This window comes from Silurus aristotelis (assembly GCF_946808225.1).
Source record: "Silurus aristotelis genome assembly, chromosome: 18".
Taxonomy (NCBI): Eukaryota; Metazoa; Chordata; class Actinopteri; order Siluriformes; family Siluridae; genus Silurus; species Silurus aristotelis.
Genome location: NC_139591.1, coordinates 7,139,395 through 7,166,015, shown reverse-complemented (window position 1 = coordinate 7,166,015; position 26,621 = coordinate 7,139,395). Strand labels below are relative to the sequence as shown.

Below are 26,621 nucleotides of genomic sequence, written 5' to 3'. Positions count from 1 at the left end.
GAGAGCAAGAGAGAGAAAGAGAGCGGGAGAGAGGAGCGGAGTGAGGACCCCAAATGCCAAACGGCTCCATCTGGCAGCAGCAGGCAGCATGTTGTACATTACGGGGGCACTGATGAGAGGCGTGCTGGAGAGCAGCGACAGGCAGCGGCTCAGTGTGAGTGTGGGAGTGGATGAATGCACACAGGAAGAGACTCAGTTGCTCTGCTAAGCCTTTACATGCCATTTTTGTAAGATGATATTTATGGCAGTGGGGGTATTTTCTTGTACACTGTGTTATAAGCTTAGACGAACAAGCTGCAGTTTAAATGATATGGAGCGGCAAACAGTAGCTGCTTTGCAGTAAATGAGGGATGAAAGTGACTGTTCTTGCTAGTGCATTTCTGTTTATGATCATTTTTCAGTGTTTAATTTGGCTTGTGCTGTTGATGTGATTGATGGGTTAACGGTTTTCACCTGTTGCAGGATAATTTTGGAATCCTATAACTGGTACCAGTTATAGTTATGGATTGCATTAGTGCTTACTTTCAATGTTAGTGTCCCCTCAGTGGACCTCAAAGCTCGAAGCTGAAAGATTAATGTGCAGTTATTGCATGATTCAATGCTCAATATAACATTTTATTTAGAGCAAGTCAAGAATCACTGTCAAAGTCAATGTAGTGCACAGGTAGGCAACAATAATCAGACACTTTATAAGCTAAAAAAACAAAAGCTTTATCACTGGTCAAAATTAGCACAGTAATGAATTGGAGACACAGAACAGGTGAACACATAGGGGTCGTAAACAGGAATAGCATTGAAATAAAAAAAAACATGGCATAACATAAAACCAACAGTGAACTCAAAACACAGTAGAGCACATTGAGACTTTTTGTTAAAAAAAAGTTAAAAAATGCAATTCATAGTTGACAACCATACAGACCAATAATAAAATGCATGCATCACCTCAACTCTTCATGACCCTGACTCTGTGCTCTGAAGCTGGGTTTTGCCTAGGGGCATTTGGGTGGATCATAGTCATGTGACTGTCCAAATGCAGGTTATGTGGAGGTCATGCTGATTTCCATGGGAACAGGTGAGGGTAAAGTGGCAGCTGTCACAAGAAATGCTGGGAATGAGCATGTGAACGGAAAAACCTGGGAATCTTTGTTTTGATTGATTGAGAGTGGAAATTTCTCACATTGTGAAATTTCACTGGCACTGACCACCAACCTGACTAAATGTTTCCCTGAGCAATAATTTTTTATATTTTAAGGAGTTTTGTTTTTTTTCATAAATTAGGTATAATCAAATTTTCAGTATAATACATAAATATACTCATGCTAGCTAAGCCTGTGCTAGCAAGAGTATAGATAACTGCCATTTATGACCTGACATGTTCATCTCCAGTGTAGTACATGCAGTGTTGAGTACTTTTATAGACTGAACTCAGCCTGTAAAATACAGTGCAAGGTCAGCTAGGGTTCAAGAACATTTCTGTGTTTTCACAGCTGATTTAGAATGTAAGACAGAGCTATTCAACTAAAAAGTGTGAAGGTCTAGTTATATAACGTTTCTTGTTCTACAAGAGCCCAAATAAAATGATAAAATGGTGAGATCAGTTGATGGACAATATATGGATGGACTATATGGACAAAAGTTTGTGGACACCTAAACATAAGATCTGTATATGAACATCCCATTCCACATTTAATCTCCATTTGCTGTTAAAATAACCTCCATTCGTCGGGGAAGATATCCCCTAGTGTTCTTGTGGAGATTTGTGCTTATTCAGTGTAAGTAAAGGGTGTTAGTAAAGTATAAAGTTAGTATAGTAAAATAAAACTGATGTAGGGTGAGGGGGTTGTGGTGTTGTCAGTGTTTTAATTCATTCCAAAGGTGTTCAATATGGTTGTGATCAGAGGTCTGTAGCAGGCTACTCAAATCTTACACTCCAAACCATTTCATGAAGCTGGTTTTATGTAATGGGGCATTGTCAGGCTGGAACAGGTTTGGATCTTCTAGCTCATGTCAATGAAAAATTTATTTCTATCTCATCCAAAGACATTTTATACAATCGTGTTCCTTAGCGTTTGTGCTAACAGTTTGGGGAATAACCACATATGGTTGGAGTCCTAAAACTTTTGTCCATAAAGTCTATGTCACTAGTTTGCTAATAAACAAAGGGAGGGTTAATAAAATGAAACTGCAAACGAATTGCAGAAGCGACTACAGCATCTAGGTGTGGTATGCAGTGTTTGAGCCAGTCTATCTTCAGTCTGGTGTTTTCATCCTGACTCTTGGGGATTAGCAAGGGGTGACAACGTGGATAAGACTGTCTGCCTACAGGTCAGCTAGGCACATCTGAAGGCACAGAAAATGGTGAGCACCAGGGCATGCACTCTCCTCCAGGGTTGGCTGCACTCAACACTATTAAACCCAGAGAGTGTAACAAACAGAATTGTTTTGAAAAAGTCTGGTGTTAGAAACTCAGCGATAAAGCATTACTGGCAGATGGAATATTGCGAAGCATTTTAAGTTCACCAGAGCTAAGTGTGTTTGTCCTAATGCTTTGTCACACCCAGATTTTATATAGCAATAAAAAACAAATGAACAAGATCACAGCAATGTTTATTACTTCAAGACTGAAAGTTCGTTTGCACAAAGACACATCAAAACATTTATGCACACTAACATAAAATTAATATAAATATAAGAAACATGTTGCATGGCTGAATTGCGCTGTAACTGACCCCATCTTTGAACACTGCCTTTTTTTTTTTTTGTATGGTGTGGACCGTGGCGGTTTTGCACACTCCCTGACCCTCTGTGTGTGTCCAAGCAACAGTAATGAGATCACTTAGTCTGGTGGGCTGTAGGGGTCAGGGAGACTGCTGACAGGGTGGTGTCATGCGAACAGAGGAAGTTTCATCTCTTGTATAGCCCTCGTACTCAATTAAAGCGGGGACTAGAGTGCCCACCCGACACTGCTGACTGCTAAATAGAGGGACAGAGGGGGAGGCAAAAGGAGTAGGGTTCAGAGCGAGGGAGGCAGCTACACTGAGATTTTAACAGGTGGTGTGTGGCGGAGCACTAACAGTCCCCCCGTTCGATATGAGTGCATCTGTCGGGGTCGAGGGTATGGGCAGAGCATGGTGGACATGGAGAACAATATAAAGTCGTTCTTTTGTCACGGCTTAAGTGTATTAACACACACACACACACACACACACACACACACACACACACACACACACACACACACTAGTGACAAAGCAATAGGTCTATATCATATACTCTACAGGTTCAGCTGCTGACTAGCTCTTATTCTTATTCCATATAATTCTTATTCTATAGATTTGTGTTTCATTCAAAATATTTATTTTCACCAAAGAAACGCTGCAGCTTTTAGTTTGGCACACATGCTTACAGAAAGCAAACTTGATTCAACTTCTCACTAATTGGTTTCTCGATTCTCCGGCTGTTCAGCTTTAGAATAGAGAGAAGTCAGCAAACAGGAAAATTGCAATAATTAAAGCAAACATTTTCTCATGTTAGAGAAACGGCTGAGATTGAAGCGTCGCATTCTTATAGTGGTCTCACGCTGTGCAGTTTATCACTGCTAAAAAAAAGTGTAGTTTGTGCCCTGACAGATTCTTGCAGTAGTCACAGTTTTTCTTTGTTCATTATCATTCCCACAGGTACAAAAGTACAGTTTCATTGATTCTGAATATTGTGCAGACCAGGTTAATAAAATTGGAATTATTCTTTTAATCTATTCTGCAAATAGACAGTCGGTTATAAAGCCTTTAAAGATGATTGCGTTTCATCAATTCGGGGTTTAGTTCAAATATTAGCCTATGCTAAATAAGCCTATTTAATTTCAACAGCTTGAAGATCGTTGCAGAGAGCGGGTTGCAGAACTCTGGGCTGGAGTTGCTGAGAAACAGCAGAGAAATCACAATCAGTTTACTAGCCTTTGCTTTGTTATAGTATTTAGCGATCAGACCTTTTAGATGGTTTAGTTCATCTTGTTCACACTTCATGAGGCTGCACAGAGAGTAGCCCTGAAATTGGATGATTGATTGCTTTTCTCTTGCTGGCAATGCCAACAGCCATGAGAGGGAGGGAAAAGCAGGCAAAAAGCCAAGTTCTAGCTTTGAGTTTAATGGATACACTTCACAAACCTGTATAACCCATCAGCAGTTCAATTAGAGACATCTGTGGTCACATGGATTTTACATATGACTATGTGTGACAAGTGATCACATGTGCAAAAGATGCAAAGGTACATAGATTATGAAGCTTAGATTTGTACATGTGAAACACACCTATAACATCATATGTGTAAGATGTGATTCTTGAGTGAAAATGCGCCAATCATGTGAATTAAAAACAGCAACATGAAAATAAATAAATTGTGTGGGAAAAACTAATGATGTAAAAATCATGAAGACTTAAAAGTGAAATTGTGAAGAGAAAAAAAAAACAGAAATAAATAAAGCGTAAAAAAAAATTTACAAGCAAATAAATTACCCATTCAAGATCAGTGTGAAAATAAATGAGTCATATGTAAATGTGTGAAAGCAAGTAAAAAAACACATGAAAAAAAAGGCAAAACTGTATAAAACTTAATTGCCACACACTCCATGCGTACTATATGGACAAAAGTATTGGGACATGTGACTTTTCAAATTCCTGAAACTGTTGGAGTTGGAGGCACACAAGTGTATTAAATGTCTTTGGATGCAGGAACATTATATTTTCGCTAAACTTAAATAGGGAGACTCAAACCTGTTCCAGCAGGACAATGCCCCTGTGCACTAAGCCAGCTCCACGAGAATATGTTTAACGTGGGCTGGAGCGAAAGATCTTGATTGGCCTTCTATAGAGCTCTGACCGCAAACCTATTAAACAGTTTTGGGATGAATTGGAACACTGACTGCACCTCATGCTTCCTCACCCTACATTAATACCTGACTTTACTAATACCTTTGTGGCTGAGTGAGCACAGGTCTCCACACAGGCCCTTCAGAATCTAGGGGAATGCCTTCCCAGAGGATAGGAGGTTTTTATAGCCACTAATAAAGACTAAATGTTGAATGGGATGTTAAAAAATGCTCTTATAAATCCTATGGTCAGGTGTCTACAAACATTTGTCCATATAGTGTACGTATTCTGCATATTTTTTTACAGATATTTTAGGTTGTAAAAAATAGATTTTCCTCTGTCTAGAGTACCTGAACTACACAACAAGCATTTCAGTACATAATTGTAATTAGAACTTTGAGTTCATGAAAAAGAAACAGTATCTACAGGCTTGGAAGAATCCCAGTTTCCTTTTTTCACCTTCATGTAATAAAATCTAATTTTTAATTAATAAGACATGTTACAGAAAATTGCTTAAATTGCTACCTGTACCCTAAACTAACAATACAGTTCTAAAAGTTACTCACATTCTTTCTCCAAATGTTATTCTTATTCTTTCCCCAAATATTATACTCAAGCCGAGTACTCAAGTGTCAGTCTGCTTTTTTTTCCGCACCGTAGGCTTTAGTCAAAGGGCATCAGCTGGTTGTCGGCTGATTCCGCATGTCGAATCATCGGCGAAGCTCGTCAGACAGAAAGAGAATTCGATTGGCTAATTAGCTTAGCGAATGAGCACACTAAATAAAACGGAACACACTTGTTGTCTTTCTTGCTCTTGTCATTGCAACGTAGCAGACATGATTGAAAACCTACACGAATTTGTTAGTAATGATCAAGGCAGATGGAAACCCTGCTTGCTTTACATATTTTCAATTCTTGCTCTTCGGTGCCGAATACAGATTACTGCCACCTGCTAGTATGGGAGAGTTATGTTTTCTCACAAGCACAGAACGTACACACACATGGTTTTGTGTCAGATGTACCTGCCTAATAATCAGCCTAATTTGAAGCACAATCGGCCAATGCTGATTAATTAAAAAAATCGGCCCGATTAATCGGTTGACCTCTAATGGCAATATTTAGATCTATCTTGACTGTAGACTTAATGGCAGAATGGTGGTAGGACAGCTTTTAATGGCATCCCTAGCAGACAAATCATTGAAGCAGTCAAGAAGCAGAGATGACAATACTGCCCTATTAGACAGCTACACTCCATCATATGTCCTGAAATGAAGGAGGCAGGATAATCATGTATCATTTCCTGAAGAGCTTTTCTTTTCTGTCAGTGTACATTAGTGGTGTATGTGTCAGGCCTCTGGTGTCATTAAGCTGTTTGAAGTAGATGCATAAAAACCTGAAGGATCGAATAGTTTAGCAACAAGATTGCTTTAATGTCAGGACAGATTCATAGATCCGGTCTTTATGCTCAGAATTATTATTTGCATCATTCCAGGGTCTGTCACTCTTACTGGGTCTGACTTCTGTGTTTTCTCATGATGGCTGAGTGGCATATGTTTGTAGAAGGTTTTGAGAAACAGTTTGTGTTTGTCCTCTGGTTTGTTTTTGGGGCATTGTCCCAAAACATCTTTACAGAGATAAATATGATGTCAAACTTTAATTTACATGTTAGTGCCTATAAGTCAATCCCTTAGGTAACCAGTGGTGACAATGGCAAAAAACTCACTGAGATGGCATGAGAAAGAAACCTTGAGAGGAACCAGATTCAAAAGAGAACCCGTCCTCATCTGGATGGCCCGGATTATCCGTTCAGCATAGTTTTATCATTGTTGTGGTGTGCTGTTCATGGCAATATGTATTGATGGGCACTTAAATGTAGAGCCTTTTGTATTCATACATACACATACATATATGTGTTATTAGTCCCAGTGAAGGAGACATGACCTTCCATTCAGATTTTAACTACACTTTCTACACAATATTGAATCCCTGCTTTTTTCTTTACAATTCATTGGAAGTGTATGGTGAGAAAGATCTCATATTTCATGTTGTCATATTAATATATACTGTACATTATATCAACTCATTACACACCCCTAGTCCACCTCACTGCCAGTGTACAGATGGACACATCAATATTCACGGTCAGTAAAAGATCAGTTAATTCCGCTTGTTTTGCTCCACCCAGATGGCCCCATGGCAGTAAACAGGGTTAAACTGGGACATCTGAGGGTGAAGGGGGGACAAGTGGGGTGCCCCATCCTGTTCACATATCATCAACGTTTATCGTCATCCCATCACTAGATTGAAATAATCCTTTGCTCCTGGACGTTGTCGCCGTTATGCCACCCACTCGTGCCACACATGTTGGATTAGACCACTTCTATAATGGACTTATTGTTGTCAATATCTGCATGCAAAAAGAGCCACGTTTGGGGGGTTTAGGGGCTTCAGTTTCCTGGTCATAAAAAGAACAGCTTCCTTTCTTCCCTCCTCTTTTTGTGCATTTTGCATCCCTTCGTTATTGCCACATTTGTTCTTTGTTCAGCTGTTAATAGCGTAGCCTTCTGTGCAGTATTATTCTGATAATCAGTACAGTTGAGTGTGTATCTTTATTTGCTTTTAACAGTTGACCGTCTGTAGAGCAAACCCCATCTTCCTGAACCAGCCCCCTTTGAAGTGGTATTGGGATTTTGAGATCTTTGAATACAACTAGGGAACTACAGCAAAGAAAGTTTACTCACAGACTTTCTATTTGAGATGTCTACCTCCTCTTCAAAGACATGAAAATGTGAAGCTTGTCAGTGTCGATTAGAGGAAATATTTTTGCTCAGATTATTTATGCAGAAGCATAAAACTTTTTGGCCCTCAAGTAAAGCTAAAGTGAGTAACTATTGTGAGAGAGCTTGAATTTTTTATGATCTGCTGCAGCCTGTGAGATAAAGGTTTGTTGTATGTGACAAACATTTTACCTTTGGGGTCAGTATTCAAATTTTATCACAAGGTAACTGTTGGTTGTATTACCACTGTAAACCAGAGCTGAGCTGACACAGGATGCCAGAGGAATTTTGGGAGGTTAATTTAGCGATGCAGGAGTTTTGAATGATTACGATGCTCTCATCCTATTTCTTTTCCCCAGAATATGTCAGGTGTTAGATTTTGTTTTAGCCTGTATTAGCTTTACCCTTGTTTTTGGCTGACAGAAGTGAAACCTGATGTGGTCATCAACCTGAGGGTTCACCATGTACCATGTTATAATAGTGATTATATTTCAGTTATAATATCAACTGAAACCAGTTTGGCTACTCTTCTCTGACCTCTCTTATCATTAAGACATTTGCAAAATGTCAGAAATTGATGTTTTTTATCCCAGTCTCAATTATAACCATGCACTTGCCAATGTTTTGGTCAGCTGGAAACCTGATTGGTCTAAACAGTGGCAGCTAATGTAACATATTAACACATGACCAGCTAGTTATCTAGACATTGCAATAATACATTTGTGTATTTTTGTTGTAAAATGTATTAATCGTGTTATTGGGAAATATACAGTTTATTGTATTTTGATTCCCTAAGCTTATTATCAATCTGGAAGAAATAATTTCTTTTTTTGAGATGATCTTATCACCCATCAGTGGCAGAGTGTGTGGCACACTGTACTCGCATTAAGGAGAAGGTGTGAGGATTAACCTCTCTCCCCTGCACTCCACAGAAAACTGATCTTGAGACACAAGCAGATTACTGGCCTGGCATAGAGAATCAAGGTGTGTGTGTTTGTGTGTGTGTTTGTGTGTGTTTGTGTGTGTGTGTGTGTGTGTGTGTGTGTGTGTGTTTCACCTCTCACTGAAGTGACTTAAATATAACTCCTACCTAATGAGGAGACAGACTGAGCAAAGCAATACTTGCTGACATGTACTAGTAAAAGTGCATATTCAGGAGTTTGCCAGGAAATATATCAAAATGTATTTTCATGCATAATCAAATTCACATCAAATGTTAGTGTTCTGGTACATGATTGCTAACACTATTAACAAAAAAAGCAAAAATTACACTTTCTGGTCTTCAAAGTATATATATATGTATATATGTATGTACAGAATGTATAACCAACCAAGACCTTACTAGCATCTATAAAAGACAGATGAATATTTCCGTCTAGAAATTTATCAGTCAAAATTTTTTTTTAGAGCTACATTTTATTCTCAGATCAATACTATGCTACTTACGAACTTTTCACAAACCAGTAAAAAGGTCAGAATCACATAAGCATGATATCAGCATAAAAGCATTTTAAACAGCGAAGTACGTTAATCCAAATTCTGTACTGATTTATTAAATAAACTCTACAAAATATTGATTAATTCATTGTCAGTACTCATTGTATCCAATCTATTTTGTCATGGTCGTACTTTGCCGGGACAGTAAATAAACACCCTGGAAGGGATGCCAGTCCATCACAGGGCACCATGCACATACAAACCAGAGAACATTGAGGAAACCCACACAAACACGGGGTGAAAATTAAAATAACTTTGAATCAAATCCGAGATCCTGGAGCTGTTTTATTTTGTCTTTGAAAACAATTGACCAGAAATACATAATGTACAATATGTACTCGTTTCATATGAAGAAAAAGGCAACTTAATTTTCCTTCTCAAATTTGTATTGTTCATGACTTAAATAAAATAAATAAAAGCAGACTTTAAAAATGATGAAATCTCTTTTTCTTTTTAACTGTATTCTCATGTTTAAATGAGAGTGTGCTATGCCTCAGGCAATGGCTCAGTGATTTTCAGAGTTTGGGTTACAGGTCACACTCAGCCCTTTGGCACTTTGCCTGCTGTAGGACCCTGCTGCCAGTTGGACTCTCCTTTCTCAAATCGCATCCTCCCTTTTTTCCCCTCATCCAGATCTGTGGATCTCTCCCCCACTCGTCTCCTCTCCTGCTTAATGAGAGCCACCTCCAGTGCAGCACATGCGACCTTGCCATAAAGCACCTGCATTTATTACATCAATTTGTTGCCCTGACACGGCCGAGCGTGAGTGGTAGAGGCTGCGTAGCAGGGAGCACCGACGTGTTTAGATGCTCTTAAGAGCTTTTGAAACGACGCACCTTGACAGCCCGTCTCATCTATCTTTCTATTTTTCCATTAACTGCATCCATATCAGTTTGGTGCGGCTTCATGCTACCAGTGATGGTTTGGGCTTGTAAACGAGTGAAATATTACTTGTTGTTACTGAACACATACAGGCTGCAGTCTCAGAAGTTTATAGCCGTCTGGCCATAAAATCATCATCTGTAACCGGAAAAACCACAAACCAATAACATCACACATACTGGAACAATATATATATATATATATATATATATATATATATATATATATATATATATATATATATATATATATATATATATGACAAGGTATCACTTTTTCCTGCTGCCAAGCTTCATTAGGTCAGGTCAAAACATGTTTCCTTTACAGTGGAAATGATCTTTCATGCTCAGTCCCCACAACAATGTACACAGATGCTTCTCATCAATCAGCTGTACAAAGGGGAGAAGCTGTGTAGAAGCTGCATGAAAACACAGAAGAAGAACAGTGTTGAGGCAGTGAAAGAGAGAGAGAGAAAGTGAGTGAGGAACAGGGAGAGCAAATAAGCGCTATTCCTAGCTGTGGTCTTCTAACAGGATTCAGGTGATAGCTAAGTGACTTAGACAGCTTCCAAATGAGCACCTCGAAGAAGACAAACACTCACACGCTAATAGTGTGACAAACACAAAACATTTGCAAATGCATATGCAGTGGCTCTGTGTTTCCCCATCCCCGAGGCAATAAGAAGCGTGGGTGTCCTGCACCAGCCTCATCATACCCTGAGAGGCCTCTTTGATCCTATCGGGGATTGAAATGATGAAACGTCAAGGGGAGAGCACACCGCTGTCTCTCTCTCTCTCTCTCTCTCTCTCTCTCTCTCTCTCTCTCTCTCTCTCTCTCTCTCTCTCTCTCTCTCTTTATGTTTGTGTGTGGGGTTCAGTTAGACGGGTAACTGGTGGGGGTAGTGTATAGAGAGGTGGGCAGATGTCCGGGCTGCACGTGCATTTTAGTATCAAGCAGACTCCCCTCAAGACCCCTTCCCCCAACTCTCTCTCTCTCTCTCTCTCTCTCTCTCTCTCTCTCTCTCTCACACACACACACACACACACACACACACACACACACACACACACACACACACACACACACACATACACATATCTATATCTATCTATATCTATCTATATCTATCTATATCTATATCTATATCTATATATATATATATATATATATATATATATATATATATATATATATATATATATATATATATATATATATATATATATATATATATATATATATAAAAGCACATGCACATATCCCCTCCAGTCAGTAGCACAGACTGGCCCCAAGGGCTCCATGCTTTATGACAGCTGTGTTCAACACCAGGTTTTGCTCCTGTCATTACTAGCTATAACAGTGTCTCAACAAAGAATGAGGAGAAAGACTAATTCATCCCAGAAGACGAGAGGGAAGATTAGTGAACCTCCTCAGGGCCTCAAAACAACTAGAACTATACTGCTACTGAAATAAGCTTACTGCAAATCAACCAAATACCCATACCTGTAATTATAACAGAGCACACATCATTTTTTTTTTATAACAGTATGCTTTCCAGGATTACTTTATATACAGATATGCATCGGGATTTCATCGTAATGTCCAAACAAACTGTCCCTACCGTCTTTATTTTTATATCTGATTTTTTTTTGCCAGACAAGAAAACGGAATAAGAGAACAATTTGCTTCTAATGAAAGTCTTATTATGAATGAACTTGTTTTGTGGACATTACACAGCATCAGTGGAAATGAATGAAAAGGTATAATGTGTCCTTCCTTCATCAAATATTTAACTGTTTCTATACTGTTGTGAATGCACATTCAGGAATTGTTGTTTAAGGAAAACAAAAACTTTATGGTGGTAACAGCCTTCCACTTTGCCTCAGGCTGCATCAAACCACTCTGTCGCTGGTTAGTTTTCCTATAACAAGTCCAGAATTATTGGAAAATTTATTTTACCACACATTACAGCCGATCATGAAGAACTATTTTTTAACTATTTTTACTTACAATTAAAAACCAACCTATTGTGACCGAGCTAATAGATTTTTCATGGTTTTTATAATTTACTCTGTATTTCTTAAAATCATTTAAAAGTCAGTTAATTTCCTCTGTTTTTGCTGTTTCATTCGCTTCCTCTTCAAATTTGTCTGCGATTGATTGTCACTTTGCCTGGCATTCCAGCAGCTAAAAGCCGTTTCGCAGCGTGTTTTCTCACATAAGTGATGGCGGGGGAGATGTGATGTCTAATCTCGCCTGGTTGTTTGGAGAAGGAGGATATTGAGATGTCCCTTTGATGTGGGGCAGACACAGCCTTATATAAGACACGGCTCCCCCAGAGCTGCAGTAATTGTGTCAGCGCCACAAGAGAACAACTTTTCTTGACGTTAAGAGAAAGAAAGCAGGAGAAAAAAAAAACAGTGACAGCTTGAAAGGAAACACTCCAAATCGTTGACTTTTTTATCTTTTATTTTCTAAAATACTTGTTGTAATAGTAGCTCTCTTGCTTGTCATTTGATTTTTTTGTTTTGTTTTGTTTTGTTTTTTGTTTAAAAGTTTTTTTTTGTTATTGGACAAATTAGTTGCTTTTGTTTGTTTTTGGAAGGGTTATGCCCAGTTTGGGCTGAGGTTTGGTTGCCAGGACTATGGTTAGGAGTCATAAGAAATAGAAGCAAAGATCAGTTGGATAAGATAACAAATGAGAAATGACCTTAGATTAATGGTTTGATAAATATGGTAAATATGACCCCTGGGTATAAGGTGGGGTAGAGTGGGGGGGTTGATATGCTTTAAGCAGGTGTCCAGATGCCACAGGACAAACACATCCTTTTTTGTGTAAGCGGAAGAGAAGGTTGAGTGACCAGCAGCCCAGGCCTTGAGCTGTCCATATGTCTACATGCTCTTATGATTATTGGCTCTATTGATTAGCACACCATTAGATTCTTTCTTTTCATACATCTACCACCTGTTCACTTCCATCACTGAACAAAGGTGGCATTTTGCCTGTTCATAATTGCCAGAGTCGGTTGTTCGTACGACAGCCTTAGTGGAAGTGAACTGAAAATACAAAAATATAGTTTGTCACATTTAATGGGGAAATCGTTCGGATGATGGATCAGCGAAATGAGCAATGCAATTCGTTTTTATGATTGAACACAAAAGGGAAGCCATCATCAATGACCATGTCAGACAATTAACGCCAAATACTCAGGTCTGTGTGCACTCCAAATTAAATTCTCGCCACAAAGGAGCGAAGGAGATATTTATTACAATGCAGCCCTGTGAATTACAGCTTGTACTCCTGATGGACCTTGACCAAGGCTCTATGGATGTATGACTAAAATTAAAAACATTCATATAGATGTAAAATGTATTATCATATTATCTGCTTTGCTGAACATGTCTGTAGGTTGTATGCATGGATGTGTATGATAGTTGGCATACAAGCTTGTGATTGTAAAGGACAGATTGACGGATGACCTGCTAAAATGCCTGCAACAGGAGCTGAAACCTAAACCTCTCATCTGAGCACCAGAGACATTTATCATCATGAGTTCCAAAAAGGTCTGACATTTGAAGAGATATTGTGGTCTACTTAATAAGACATTATTAAAGCATTATTATAAGAGTTAAAAGACTAAAAGAAACAAATTGTGTATAAAAATCCGAATTTGAGCTCACACGATAACGTCTGACACTGTTGAAAGTTATCATAAAGCTATTATAGTACGCTCATTGTGGTTTTAGACAGAGGGCAGAGAACACACACCTCAGGTCTGGTCTTTGGCTGAGAGAGAGCATGCCTAAAGGGAGGGTCTCTGAAATGCAAAGCAGCCATAGATGCACATTGCTAAAGAAGTTTTCAAATGTGCCTGTCTGCACTTCTTTATATTGATTTCTTAGAAATCTTTTCTTCTGCCCCTGACTCACTCAGACAAATAGACTCATTACGTTACAGGCAGAGCCGGCTGGGTTAATGTGATGGGCCTCAACGATGAAGCTTCAGACATTTCTCGCACTGCCAAAGCTCCAACTTAAAAATGAGTGAAGGTTTGGGGATGAGGAATTGATTTTGCAAGAGGGGAAAGGTTGCGAGTCAAGGGATTTATTAGCGATGCCCATCAGAATGCAGCCACGCCGGATGGAGGAGGGGTAATTGAAGTGGACCGCAGTGCTCACGGGTAGGATTACACTGCCTCTATTGTGGACAGCGAGCCAGAAAAGAGACAGACAGACAGACAGACAGACAGACAGACAGACAGACAGACAGACAGACAGACAGACAGACAGACAGACAGACAGACAGACAGACAGGGATAGGGCAGCTCCCTCGAGGCTGGCACTCGAAGAGTGAGGGTCACAAGCTTAGTCCTCCTCCTCCAGGGCTTTATGGGTAATTTGCAGAGCCTAATCAAGCTCCAGGGAGTGTGTGTGTGTGTTTGGGTCATAGCAGATGGGACTGACCCAGCCCAGACCCGGTTCAGAAAAGCCATTCTGTATCTGTTCCTCCATAACAGTACTCAAGAAGAAAATCCATAAAGTGGCTTAGTTTGCAGTTTTAATCATTAACTAATGCAACTTGTCTTCTTACTGGCAAGTCTCCCTCGCGTGTTAAGTTTCACTGGGAATTAATATGATGCTGGAGTAGGGGACAACATATCTAAACGTATATTTGAAACATTAACTGACTCTTAGAGCACTAATTATGGAGCTGTATCATTTTACAATGATGTCAGAAAGCATACTTTTGAATCTAGCACACCCCTTAAAAAATTCCTTTTTGCATTAAATGAAACCTATGTTTAGTCCACAGTACTCCATAGATTTAAAAAATATTGAAAGAGGGCCTTTTAGAAACTGTATGTTTTTTTTTTCCAAGTAATGCAGCTCAGCCACTGCAGCTAGCATCGACACTAACTCACTCACAAAGTTAACATGGCTGCACTGTTTTGTGTCAAAATGGATTGGTTAGTCTTATTTATTTATATTAACATTAACATTAATGCTCTAACATTACTTGTTTAAATTGTAGTTTCGGATAAGCTTGACAAATTTGTTAGCCTGAAAAAGGGTGAAGGTGAAACGATGCAGTTGTTTTTATCGAACTGATTCTCAGGAATATGTCTGCATTCTGCCAGGCTATGAGTGCATGTCTTCAAGGTAGAGGATATTTGTTATCAGATGACATTGGAATTACAGTCACATTTCTCAAGCCAAGACTGTCATCTATCACCCACCAGGCCTTTGTGCTCTGGCCCACTTATGTATATTCATACCAGCAGCGACGCTACGCGTTTCTGACATTTAAAAGTGATGGAGGAAATGTAGCAGTGCCTAACTCTTATCCATCAGACATGAAGAGAGGGGACGCCCCAAGGGTTAGCATTAAAATCCGTACTTTTTGTTATCCAGCCTCTTCATTAGAATGCAGTCACTCACAGACACACACCGGCAAGAAAAGACACGTCATTTATCTCTCTCTCTCACTCTGCTGGGGTGACATTGTACCGACATTAGCTTTGTAATTCAGCCCTAATGACAATACATTCTCCCCTAGATGAGGGCGCGCGCGCACGCGCACGCGCACGCACACACACACACACGCACACGCACACACACACACACACACACACACACACACACACACACACACACACACACGTGCATAGGTGCCCATTTATTTCAATTAGGCACAGAATAGTAGAAGTCAGACATAGAACCTTTACAACTTATTAATGGCTCTCAGTATATGACTAATTATCCTGTCCATGATGGATTTTTAGTACAATGAGCATGTATAAGGACATATTGCCTCCATTTCAAATATTCTGCTTCTCTTTTATATGCTGAAACACTAAATCTGCTGTTAAGAGTCCACTTCCTTAGAGACCTATTTGCATGAGATTGCCACTCTGCAATTTAGGTTATTACATAAAGCCTGTTTAGAGACCTTCAGAGTGCTGCTACATGTAACACAATTATATAAAATATTTATATATTTCATTTATTTTTATAAAGGCTAAGCAAGCCTTGAGATAAGTGGAAAGTCTTGTGAAAACATGGCAGTGTTATTTAGTAACGAACAGGTCACTGAGTCTTACATGCAATTGTGTTTAGTCGCATTTAGTGAAATTATCGCATATGCAATATATTGAATAGTATTCGTTTTTATTTGTACACTTGTTCAAATGGTTTATCTTTGTCTGTATGTGGAACACTTGGTGTAAGGCAGAAAAACACTGGCTAGGAGGGCAGTCACAAACACACACACAAACACACACACACACACATAATAAAGCCTAGGGGCAGTTTTTACTAGCCAACTGGCATGTTTCTGGGAACTAAAAGGGAACTGGAGAACCTGAACGATGATTATGTTAGAGCATTAAAAAAACTATACAGATGGGTACCAAATACAGTTCAATACATTATATCACATTATATAAATTCTTCAAATCAAATAAAACACAAAGCAAAGCATAATATATTGATTCAAATCCATAGTCTACTGCAGATTTTTTTTTTTTACCTCAAAGCTTGTATTCAGGATGTTTTTGTAAAGCATCCAGGCTACCAGAGAAAGAGAGCTGTGAATATGTCCAGTCTTTTAAATTGGATTAGTTTTTTGGCGATTATAGAAAGAGACTTGGCTATTCATTCGGCAGAAAGAATCAGAGAGAGGCTTTTCACTCCCACGCTGAGTCCTGGTAGTTTGGGAGATGAACTCAACCTTTTTTTTTTTTTTTATCATCATGAGTATACACGTGGCATTTATTCAGTGTGTTGTAACTAGTGTTTGGTAAACATGAATAGGACACAGTGTACTGTATAAGAGCCTAGCCCATAAGTCCCATATAGAGCAGTGATTTTTTTTCATTAAAAAAAAAACTATATAAACCACATAAGTAGTGCAGGTAACGTTACTACTTCCAATAATTTCCTTGAATTAAGAGAATGATGAAATACCTTATTACTGAGAACTCCTTTCTAAATGAAGTCTAAATAACATAATACACTTTAATGAAATATTATGACTATTTGTGACTATATTCCACATATTCTTTTCTCTCTGCACGTGGCACAGCTGGGGGTGTCATAGGGGGCTTACCTGTTCTTAGTTCAGTTATGATTTCGTTGTCTGTTCAATCCTTAATAGGTCTACTTTTGTCATTGTCATTCTTCTTGCTAAGACCAGGCTTTGTATTTTGTGTTTTCTAGCTTTGTGTACTTCCTGGTTTAGACCTTTACCTGTTTTGCTTTGTTACAACTTATTTATAAGTTAATGTCTGCTTTTTTGACTCACACAATAGTTCATGGATTGCCCTAAATAAACAACACAATGATATTTGTGTATCAGACAAATTACATAAATCTTATAATGCAACATTTCTGTTATATCTTTACCCCTAAAAGATTAGTTCCTTGTTAATACACTTTTATGTGAGACTAAATTTATTTTAGATTTGTTATTTCAGAATAAATTTTTCTATATACCGTAGGATTCAGAATTTCAGACTTCTTTATTTATTAAGGGAAAAGCTGTGTTAAAAATGTTCCAAAATATTTGATGCAAAGGTATGAAGAAAATAGAACGTCAGTAAAACTGCTTCATTCTGCAGCAGTATAAAGAAATTTTTATGTATCTCTCATCCTGAGGCATTTATTGTTGGTGTGCAGTGGTCACGCGGTTTAAACCTGACTTTATTAGTGGAATTAACAGCTTCATTTGGTTCGGATTAAAAGCAAGTTTCAACTGAATAATCCCTTCTAAGTAAGTAAGTGTGCTTAAATAATTGAAGGTAATAACTGCACATACAGCACTTATGTCGATAAACAGTGTATTTGGTTATTCCTTGATCAGTAGAGGAGACATATTCCACATACCATTCGGAGAAGTAAAGGATTGCAATATTAAAAGCTGAAACTGCAAAGCATAAGAACTTATATGCACAAACGTATACTAATAATTTCATTAACCAATTCATTTTAATGGCGCAAATTTTCTTAACGTGAGATTCATGGAGCACGCATTTCTGTTTGACCATTTCTATGTATTATATAATAAAATAAAATAAAATAAAATAAAATTAAATAAATAAATAAATAAATAAATAAATAAATAAATAAATAAATAAATAAATAAATAAATATAGAAGAGGCGAAAAACCTTCAACACATCAAGCATTTGTTCAGAACGCCCTTCCCTTACATAAATATAAAAGGAATGATAAACTCCACCAGAAAATTATTTTTATTTGCTAAACGTTTTACCAAGTCTGAAATCAAGCACCAAAATCCGCAATGATGCACACATCCGGCAATTAAAACCGTCCACGCAGAAACATGTCAAAAGTTCTGTTTGGTGTCCTGATGATTTACGTAATTTAAAACACACTTATTACTTTCAAACATTTACAAGCATATTTTGCTTCATGCTCTATGTTGAATATGGTTTCACTAATAATAAACATACATTTGCAAACAGGCATTTATATTTGTCCATGGCCGTGCTGATTAGAGTATTAAAAACTTGAAAAGTATCAATTTAAGGTACATTTTGAACAGATAAAAATGTGCAATTAAGTTGCGTTTAATCATGATTAAATATTTGAATCAATTGACAGCCCTAACAAATATGTATAGGTAGATGGATAAAGAGGAGAGAGAGAGAGAGAGAGAGAGAGAGAGAGAGAGAGAGAGAGAGAGAGAGAGAGAAAGAGAGAGAGAGAGAAAGAGAGAGAGAGAAAGAGAGAGAGACTGTATAGTGGATATTGGGGTTTGGAGTGAAGCCATTGATGCGTTATTATGGACCAAGTCCAGTGCAATATTGAAAAAAGCTCTATTCTTCATAAAATCTACCCTCCCGCAATCCTTGCTAGCTCTGGGGCATGAGCTGATGGGAAATATGCAGGCTAAAATAGTGATTGAAGTGAGGGCAGGAATGGAGCGATAGCATGGCTCAGATTAAACGGAAGGAAGGTGCTGCTGAAAAATCTGATAAAAAGCAATAGAATGGAAATGCTGATTGAAAGCCTAGTTGATGGCATCAGCCCTGAAGATGTGCTTAGTCCAATCAAACAGGTTTCAGTTTGTCATATTAATATTGTTGTCCTATGTGTGTGTGTCTGCAAAACAAATTGGGTTTTCTGTGTATTTGTGCTCAAATAAGCATTCAGGATGTTTGTGCAGAGGAAATCAAGCAAATAGTTTCTATTTGTTTTGTTGAACAAAGGAACTATTCAATTCAGTTAATAAAGAAAGAGCGAATTGAGAGAATGTGGAAAAGAATGTTCTAGCTTGAAGAAAAAGAACAGCTACATAATCAGTCAGAGAAAGAAGAATGTCATCAGAATCTAAAGCTTGAAAAGGCAAAATTAAATAAAATCACTGATATAATATATGGCTATATATCTATAAGGTTTGTGGACAACTGAACATCATAACTATTTGTGGTTCCCCAAACTGTTGCCACAAAGCTGTAAGCAGACAGTTGTAGAATGTCTTTATATGATGTAGCATTACAGTTTCCCTTCATTGTGCTCAAATCTGTTTCATCATGGCACTGTTCAAGATTCATGAAGACATAACAAGACATGGTTTGCCATGGCATCTGTGGAAAACCTTAAATGTCCTGCATAGAGCTCTGACCTCAACTTCACAAAACACCTTTGGCAAGTTCCGTTTAGCAGTTGATGAAAGATGCGCGTTAAAAGCTAAAATATCGCCATAAAACAGAGGTAGCGGTTTTGGCTACCAGTTCAATGTCGGTCAGTTGGGCATACACCTTCATCCAGTCTCTACGCTGCACACCAGAAAGTCACGTGACCACAAAAGCCACACCTGCACTGCCTCAACTGAGACTATCTGGTCTTTTTTTGTATTGTTAGCGGTGTGGAAATTCTGCACACTGTTCTCAGAAAGTATGTGTTCATACATGCACTTATTTTTTAAAATAAATTGCAACATTTGTCGTAATATAATCGCACAAGCTCACTGCTATTGCGAAACGATTAATCGTACAGCCCTATGGGATTGATGATCAGGTGTCCACAAACCAGCCATACTGTACAACATACCACAGGAATTTGCAAACGATTACAAGTCCTTACAGAGCTAAATTTTTTTAATCGTTTATGTGTACATTTTATAAGTGCCATTTTCTGTGAAAGAAAAGTTTCTCTATAATAAATTACCTACATGTTTCATCTTTTGGTAAACTGGAAAGTGTGGCAGAAACCTAGGATATACAATAAGTTATATACAGGATAATTGAGTTAACGATTTAATAGTATAATACTATGCTAATACGGTGCTATATAGAATTAATAACATTAAAGCATCGTTATTAACCTGTGATTTAAATTACAGCTGACACTATTGCCAGAACTGCTGTTATAGAAAAACACTCGATCAGCTATTTTTAAAACTTGCTGTTATTTAGCCATCAAACATTAAACCTCACTGCTTTTTTGGAGACTTACTCCAAATTCCAATTCTCTACATAATAACTTAGAACCTAATTAATTTCCTCTTGTTTATTTTTTATTTAAACATGTAGTCCAATAAACCACAAGTTGAACTTGAGCTGGAAGTTTTGATCTCATTACTTGTCTTTCTATGGTGCAGTTTTGCGGGATGATTTCCGACAAACCCCCAGCGATGTGGTTGTAGCGGCAGGAGAGCCAGCTGTAATGGAGTGCATTCCCCCACGTGGTCACCCTGAGCCCACCATCTCCTGGAAAAGGAACAATGTAAAAGTCAACGACAAAGACGAGAGGATTACTGTAAGTGTGCTTCTCTAGCATAAAAATCTCTCCCTGTTTTCCTTTTTCCTCCTCCACAGTCTTTTTATCCACTCGTTCCGTGACCGCATCAAACTTGAGTGCCTTCCTGCTCTTCCGCCTATTTCTACTCTCTGGTGTAGAGACCCACACATGGATTTGCCTGGCCCATAAACATCCGTGGAAGCTGCTTTATCTAAATAGGCTTTGGCAGTGCATATCAAATGCATTAATGGTAACTCGCTCCGATTTAGGCAATGCATAAAGAGCTGTGTTAGTCTTTATGCAGGTAAAATAAACACAGCAGAACACAGTGCTTGTATGGATTTAGAACATTTTGAATGTGCACTGAAAAAGGCTTCACATTATTATGATTTGCAATATTGGCCATTATAATACTGATATGCAAGAATGTTATGAGACTTTTTAAAATTAGGTCTAACAATCGATTTTGATCAGGACTGATCAGTGCTTTGTGTTGTGCACTTTTCAGATCCGAGGAGGCAAGCTGATGATCTCGAACACACGCAAGAGTGATGCCGGGATGTACGTGTGTGTAGGAACCAACATGGTTGGAGAAAAGGACAGCGATCCGGCTGAGCTAGTAGTATTCGGTAACTTTAAAAATGTTCCTTGTCTCTGTCTATTGCATTTAATATTATCAGGAGTAAATGTAATAAATAACTGCATTTTTTGTGATCCAGAGAGGCCCATGTTTGTGCGGAGACCGATCAATCAGGTGGTCCTGGCAGATGACACTGTGGACTTTCAGTGTGAGGTTCAAGGAGATCCAGCGCCCACTATTCGCTGGAGAAGAGAGGAGGGGGAGTTGCCCCGGGGCAGGTTAGAAACCCTCACATTCACACTTTCCTTCTACCAATAGACTACTGCTGCTATATTCAATGTTGGTTTATGGAACTACTAAACATTTTTTCACACATCTTGGCAGTTTTAAGAACCAAAGCATTGCTTAATTAGATTTAACGCATCAAATTAATAAGAAGCGTGGAGGATTTTGGAAGGTGTGTGAACCTGGTTCTGTTTTATAAACACCTACTCTGCTAAGTGCCTGTCAAGGATATAAAATACCTTACCTGATTTTATACACACAAAAGGTACTTTAAAACTTTTTATTTTTAATTCTAAATATATTTTGTTTTGTACTAGATAAAAGAACTGAAACACACTTGCTTAATGAATACATAAGAAAGAAAACATGGCTGGTTGTGCTGTTGCAGCCCATACTCATCCACAGTTTTATGTGTTGGGTATTTTGAGATGCTAAAGCAGAAATACTTACCATAGATGTCAAGAGTGTATAATTGAGTTATTATAAACTCATGTCAGCTTAAATCAGTCTGGTCTTTGTCCTGAACGTTCTCTTCATGTTTCATCCTGCAGAACTTCCATTCGTTGAATGTTTTTTATTTATTTTACTCATGGTTTCTGAAGTCATCGAGATCACATTTTTTCCCTATTCTGATTTTTTATCTAAACATTAATCTCTTACGATGTAATGCATTTTGTTGCTGCCACATGGTTGGCTGATTGAATAACTGGGTGAACGAGCACGTGTGCACATGTTCCTAATAAAGTGAACAGTGAATGTATGCAGGGGCATTTATTTATTATTTATTTTCAGATTCGAGATCCGGAGTGATAACAGTCTGCGAATGACCCAAGCAAAAGCAGAGGACGAGGGAACGTACACTTGCGTGTCTGAAAACAGCGTCGGCAAAGCAGAGGCATCGGGAACCCTTCAGGTTCATGGTAAGCTATGACTCGTGCGTGCACACACGCATGACGCTCAGGATATACACAGTATTCACTCCCACTTAAACGCATGCTCAGATCTAGAGTGATTTCGCAAACACATTGAATTTTGGTTTTGATCAGATCAGCTGTGGCACAAATGCACTTTCTTCCTCTCATTTAAAAGGGCAAATTGCAACAGCAGCACTCATTTGTTTGTGCTGCCAGACACAATTAATGTAGTTCTGTTCGGCTATTCGGGTACGTTATTTCATTAAAAAATCTCCACACATTAAATGTTAAGGTGCAGCAACATCAGAATTTTGGCTAATTTTAACCGGCAGCAGCTCTATCATGCAAATTAGTAGTAACGGCACACGTTTCAGACCTTTTCCTTATAATTCTATGAATTAATTCAATTTGCAATGAATATCCAGTGTAATTTTTTGTCCTGCTGTAATGAGTTAGAACAAATTGTACTATTGAAAGCTGAAATAGATGCAATTATCTAGATAGTGTAGATCAGCTTAAAGCTGTAAAGTCAGGGTCATCTCTCACATACACTTACACCGGTTCATCTCATTCATCTCATTTTCTTTCATTTTTTTTCTTCCCATTCTCCATTTTAGTGGGCCCATCTCGTAAGTACCATTCCATCTCATCATACTGCATGTATGTGTGTGTGTGTGTGTGTGTGTGTGTGTGTGTGTGTGTGTGTGTGTGTGTGTGTGTGTGTGTGCATGCAGGAAAAGGGACCCATTGTGATTGCATGTGACAGGGCCATGACCTTTAGGGAGCAGACGCGTCCAGGGCAATAGATGCTTTTAGAAATCTTGCTTACTCCTCTCACACACTCAACACATTCGCTTTCAACACATACTGTAGCACACGTCACACGATCTTTTTACTAAGTTCAGCTCGCATACTCTACAGCACATACTCTAAACACTACTGATTACCGCTGTCAGAACCAATTTCACAATATTTACTGTTTATATTTATAAGGCAAAAGTATTCGCAGAAATGTGTCAGCTCTAATAGTCTTCAAGGAGACATATGTCAGAATCTATTTACTCTACATGTTTATATTTATAGCATTTTCTCATTTTCTGATGTATTTTTAATTACCTTTGAAATCCTAAACTATTATATGTAAGTGGTTTATCAAATTGTATAGATACGTACTGCAGGAATTGCAGTGCATTTCGGATATGTTTTGTCATGATAACATGAAGTGAATAAAAAGTATATAAGGACTAAATTCTGTTAGAAGATGAGTAATATTCATTCATTCACATTTACATTTACATTTATGGCATTTAGAATGTTTTTTTTAATAAACAAAGACAAAGCAAACCAGGAAAACTTTTCTAACTCAAACTTCTTCCCTAAAAATGACCTTCATGTAAAACTCTTATATATATATATATATATATATATATATATATATATATATATATATATATATATATATATATATATATATATATATATATATACATAATTTTTTTGATAACCTCCTTTTTTCTTACATATGGCAGTTTACTGCTTATCATTACACTATTTCAGGTTATTCACTGGCTCTGGACTTCTTAAAATGTCTTTATGAAAAAAATGTAGTGTTCCAAATATATATAATACATTTAAAAAAGTATTGTAGCTATGCTCCAGAATTCTCTCTGAATAAATTGCATTCAGAAGCCAAACCATCATTGAAGTGATTTATACCGTTTCGCCGTGTGCCACAAATGTTCTGCTGGGTGCCAGAACCCTCAGCATTCCTGTATGGAGGAGCACAGAGTGTTAGTGAGAAGTGAGTGAGTGAAAGGCGAGCAGCTTGTGAAGAGAAGAAATGATGAGACGATGATCGCAAAAACGTGTTCACACTGAATAAAACAGTGGCTCTTGTGCAATCGTCATTGAAAGACATCAGGGCATATACATTACTCTTCGCAGTATTTTCTTCCCTTCATGTTATGCTTTAATGCATGTAAAGTGTATTTGAAGGTCAGGTGAAATAAGAGCGAGGACGTGCTGATTTTACGGAGACACAGCACGGCACATTCGGTCATGTGAGGTTTGTAACATAAAAAAGGACTTCAGATAAAAATATAGCAGTTACTGCAGAGTTCTACAGTGACAACCGAGTTAAGTGTAATGTTATAAAGCTGCACAGTTCAAACCTCTGAAGTTTTTTTTATCAAACCCAGAACAATGTTACAGGCCACGGCAGAAGCCACTGATGTCTGGTTCGATTCATTTCTCCTCAGCATTCGTCATAAATAGCATAAAGTCAACATAGAGCATGCTTTTAGAGCCTGGCCTTAAAGACTTGTGGCTTTTCTATGGAGCAAAAAATGTCCACTTCTTTATCTGATAAGGTGACTGGTGAAGTTGGATGCTATTTTTTTTTTTATCGAGACTTCTTTGAAAAGAGAATTGTGAAAATGCATATTGAAGCCAATTTTGCATAGCCCATTATGCACCATTTATGTTGCAGGATTTCTGTTTGGGTCTTGTATATGCAATAGGAAGAGCAATTTGAACTAAGCTCCTGGGAACATTTGTAGTTATTCAGGTCAGTTTAATGTCTAATAAAAATAGTGGCGATACATCAATTTTACTTAATTACTATACATTAAGTTTAAACGACATGCGATTTACACAATTATAAAAATCCAAAGAATTGTATTGCTTTGCAGCTGGTAAGGTATAGCTGTGAGAAGGGATTTCAAATATGAGGTATGGGGTGTCTCAGTTCTTCCTGCCTGTTCTGAGATTTTTTTTTTTTTTTTTGTAATGTCCATTTTTTTTACATCAGTTATCTTATCAGTCCATAATGTGTACATTGTTTTCCTTCAGTTGTAATTTGAAGGCAGCTACTCTAGATTATAATCCTTAATTTGAAAAGAAATATAAACAGACACTATAAACTATCTGGACCATAAGATTGGTATGTGATTTTTTAAACATCACATTCCACATTTAGTTCCTATTTGCTGTTATATTAACCTCCACTCTTCTTGGAAGATGTTCCACTAGATTTTGGAGTGTATTTGTAAAGATTTCTGCTCATTCAGTCACAAGGATGTTAGTAAAGTCAGGTACTGGTGTAGGGTGAGGAGGCATGGGGTGCAGTCAGCGTTTCAATTAATTTAAAAGGTGTTCAATAAGATTAAATTCAGAGCTCTGTAGCAGGCCACCCAAGATATTTCACTCCAAACCATTTAAACCATATCTTCATGGAGCTGGCTTTGTTTACAGGGGTGTTCTCAAGCTGGAACAGGTTTGGGTCTCCTAGTTCCAAGTGTAGGGAAAATGTTATGCTAGCACATCCAAAGTCATCCTATAAAATTGTGTACCTCCAACTATGTGGTAACAGATTGGGAAAGAACTACATATGGCTGGAAAAGACAAGTGTCCCAATACTTTTTTTGACCATATATTGTATATGATACAGTAAGTGTGATAGAGGTAGAAACTAGTTCTTGGTGAATAATAAGTGTCCATACATTGTCCATACAAAACAGTACAGTAGATTTCCCAGAAGCCATTATGCCATGGCCTTATTAAGCATTTTTAGACATCTGGGCCACATACTGTCGGTGCTCTACATCAAGACCTGTATTGATATTCGCTCATTGTTGAGACTTGATGCTTTCTTTTAGGCTTCTTACATTGTTGCTTCTCCTTGGCTTTCAAATTCAGAGCTGTTTTAGGATTTGCTAAGTTGGGTGAATGTAAATTGCCTTTTCAAATTTCTTATAGGTTCTTGTCCAAAAAGAATGATTTAGAAATAGGGGTTAAGAGGAACAGAGGGAAAAGAATGAGTGAAACACAGGGAACAGAGGGGGTTCTGACCTGCTCTTAGAATGAAGGATCTGTTTCATCATGCACTCAGTGGCAGGCCATGAAATAATCCAGCCTGCTCATTTCCTTAACTGGCCTCTTCATTAGCATGTGTAAACTGGGGAACAATAGAGATGAAATAAGCCTGTGTAACAGCGGTTTATTCCTGACTAAAGCCTGCTGCGTTGGGCTGTAGCCCCCTAAGCTCATTATGGAA

At 38.0% G+C, this 26,621-nt stretch overlaps 1 protein-coding gene across 6 annotated transcripts in view; it reads left to right on the top strand.

Annotated features, from left to right (window-relative positions):
• Positions 1-26,621, top strand: part of robo3 (roundabout, axon guidance receptor, homolog 3) — a 171,240-nt gene that overhangs the window by 108,004 nt on the left and 36,615 nt on the right. For 3 of the 6 annotated variants that reach the window (XM_083567566.1, XM_083567562.1, XM_083567564.1), the window contains exons 3-7: positions 20,649-20,806; positions 21,297-21,417; positions 21,508-21,646; positions 22,446-22,573; positions 23,185-23,196. In XM_083567566.1, coding sequence (XP_083423692.1) covers positions 20,649-20,806; positions 21,297-21,417; positions 21,508-21,646; positions 22,446-22,573; positions 23,185-23,196 — 558 coding nt within the window. The remainder of the gene's footprint in view (positions 1-20,648; positions 20,807-21,296; positions 21,418-21,507; positions 21,647-22,445; positions 22,574-23,184; positions 23,197-26,621) is intronic. The other 3 variants (XM_083567567.1, XM_083567563.1, XM_083567565.1) reach the window with 1 other exon arrangement.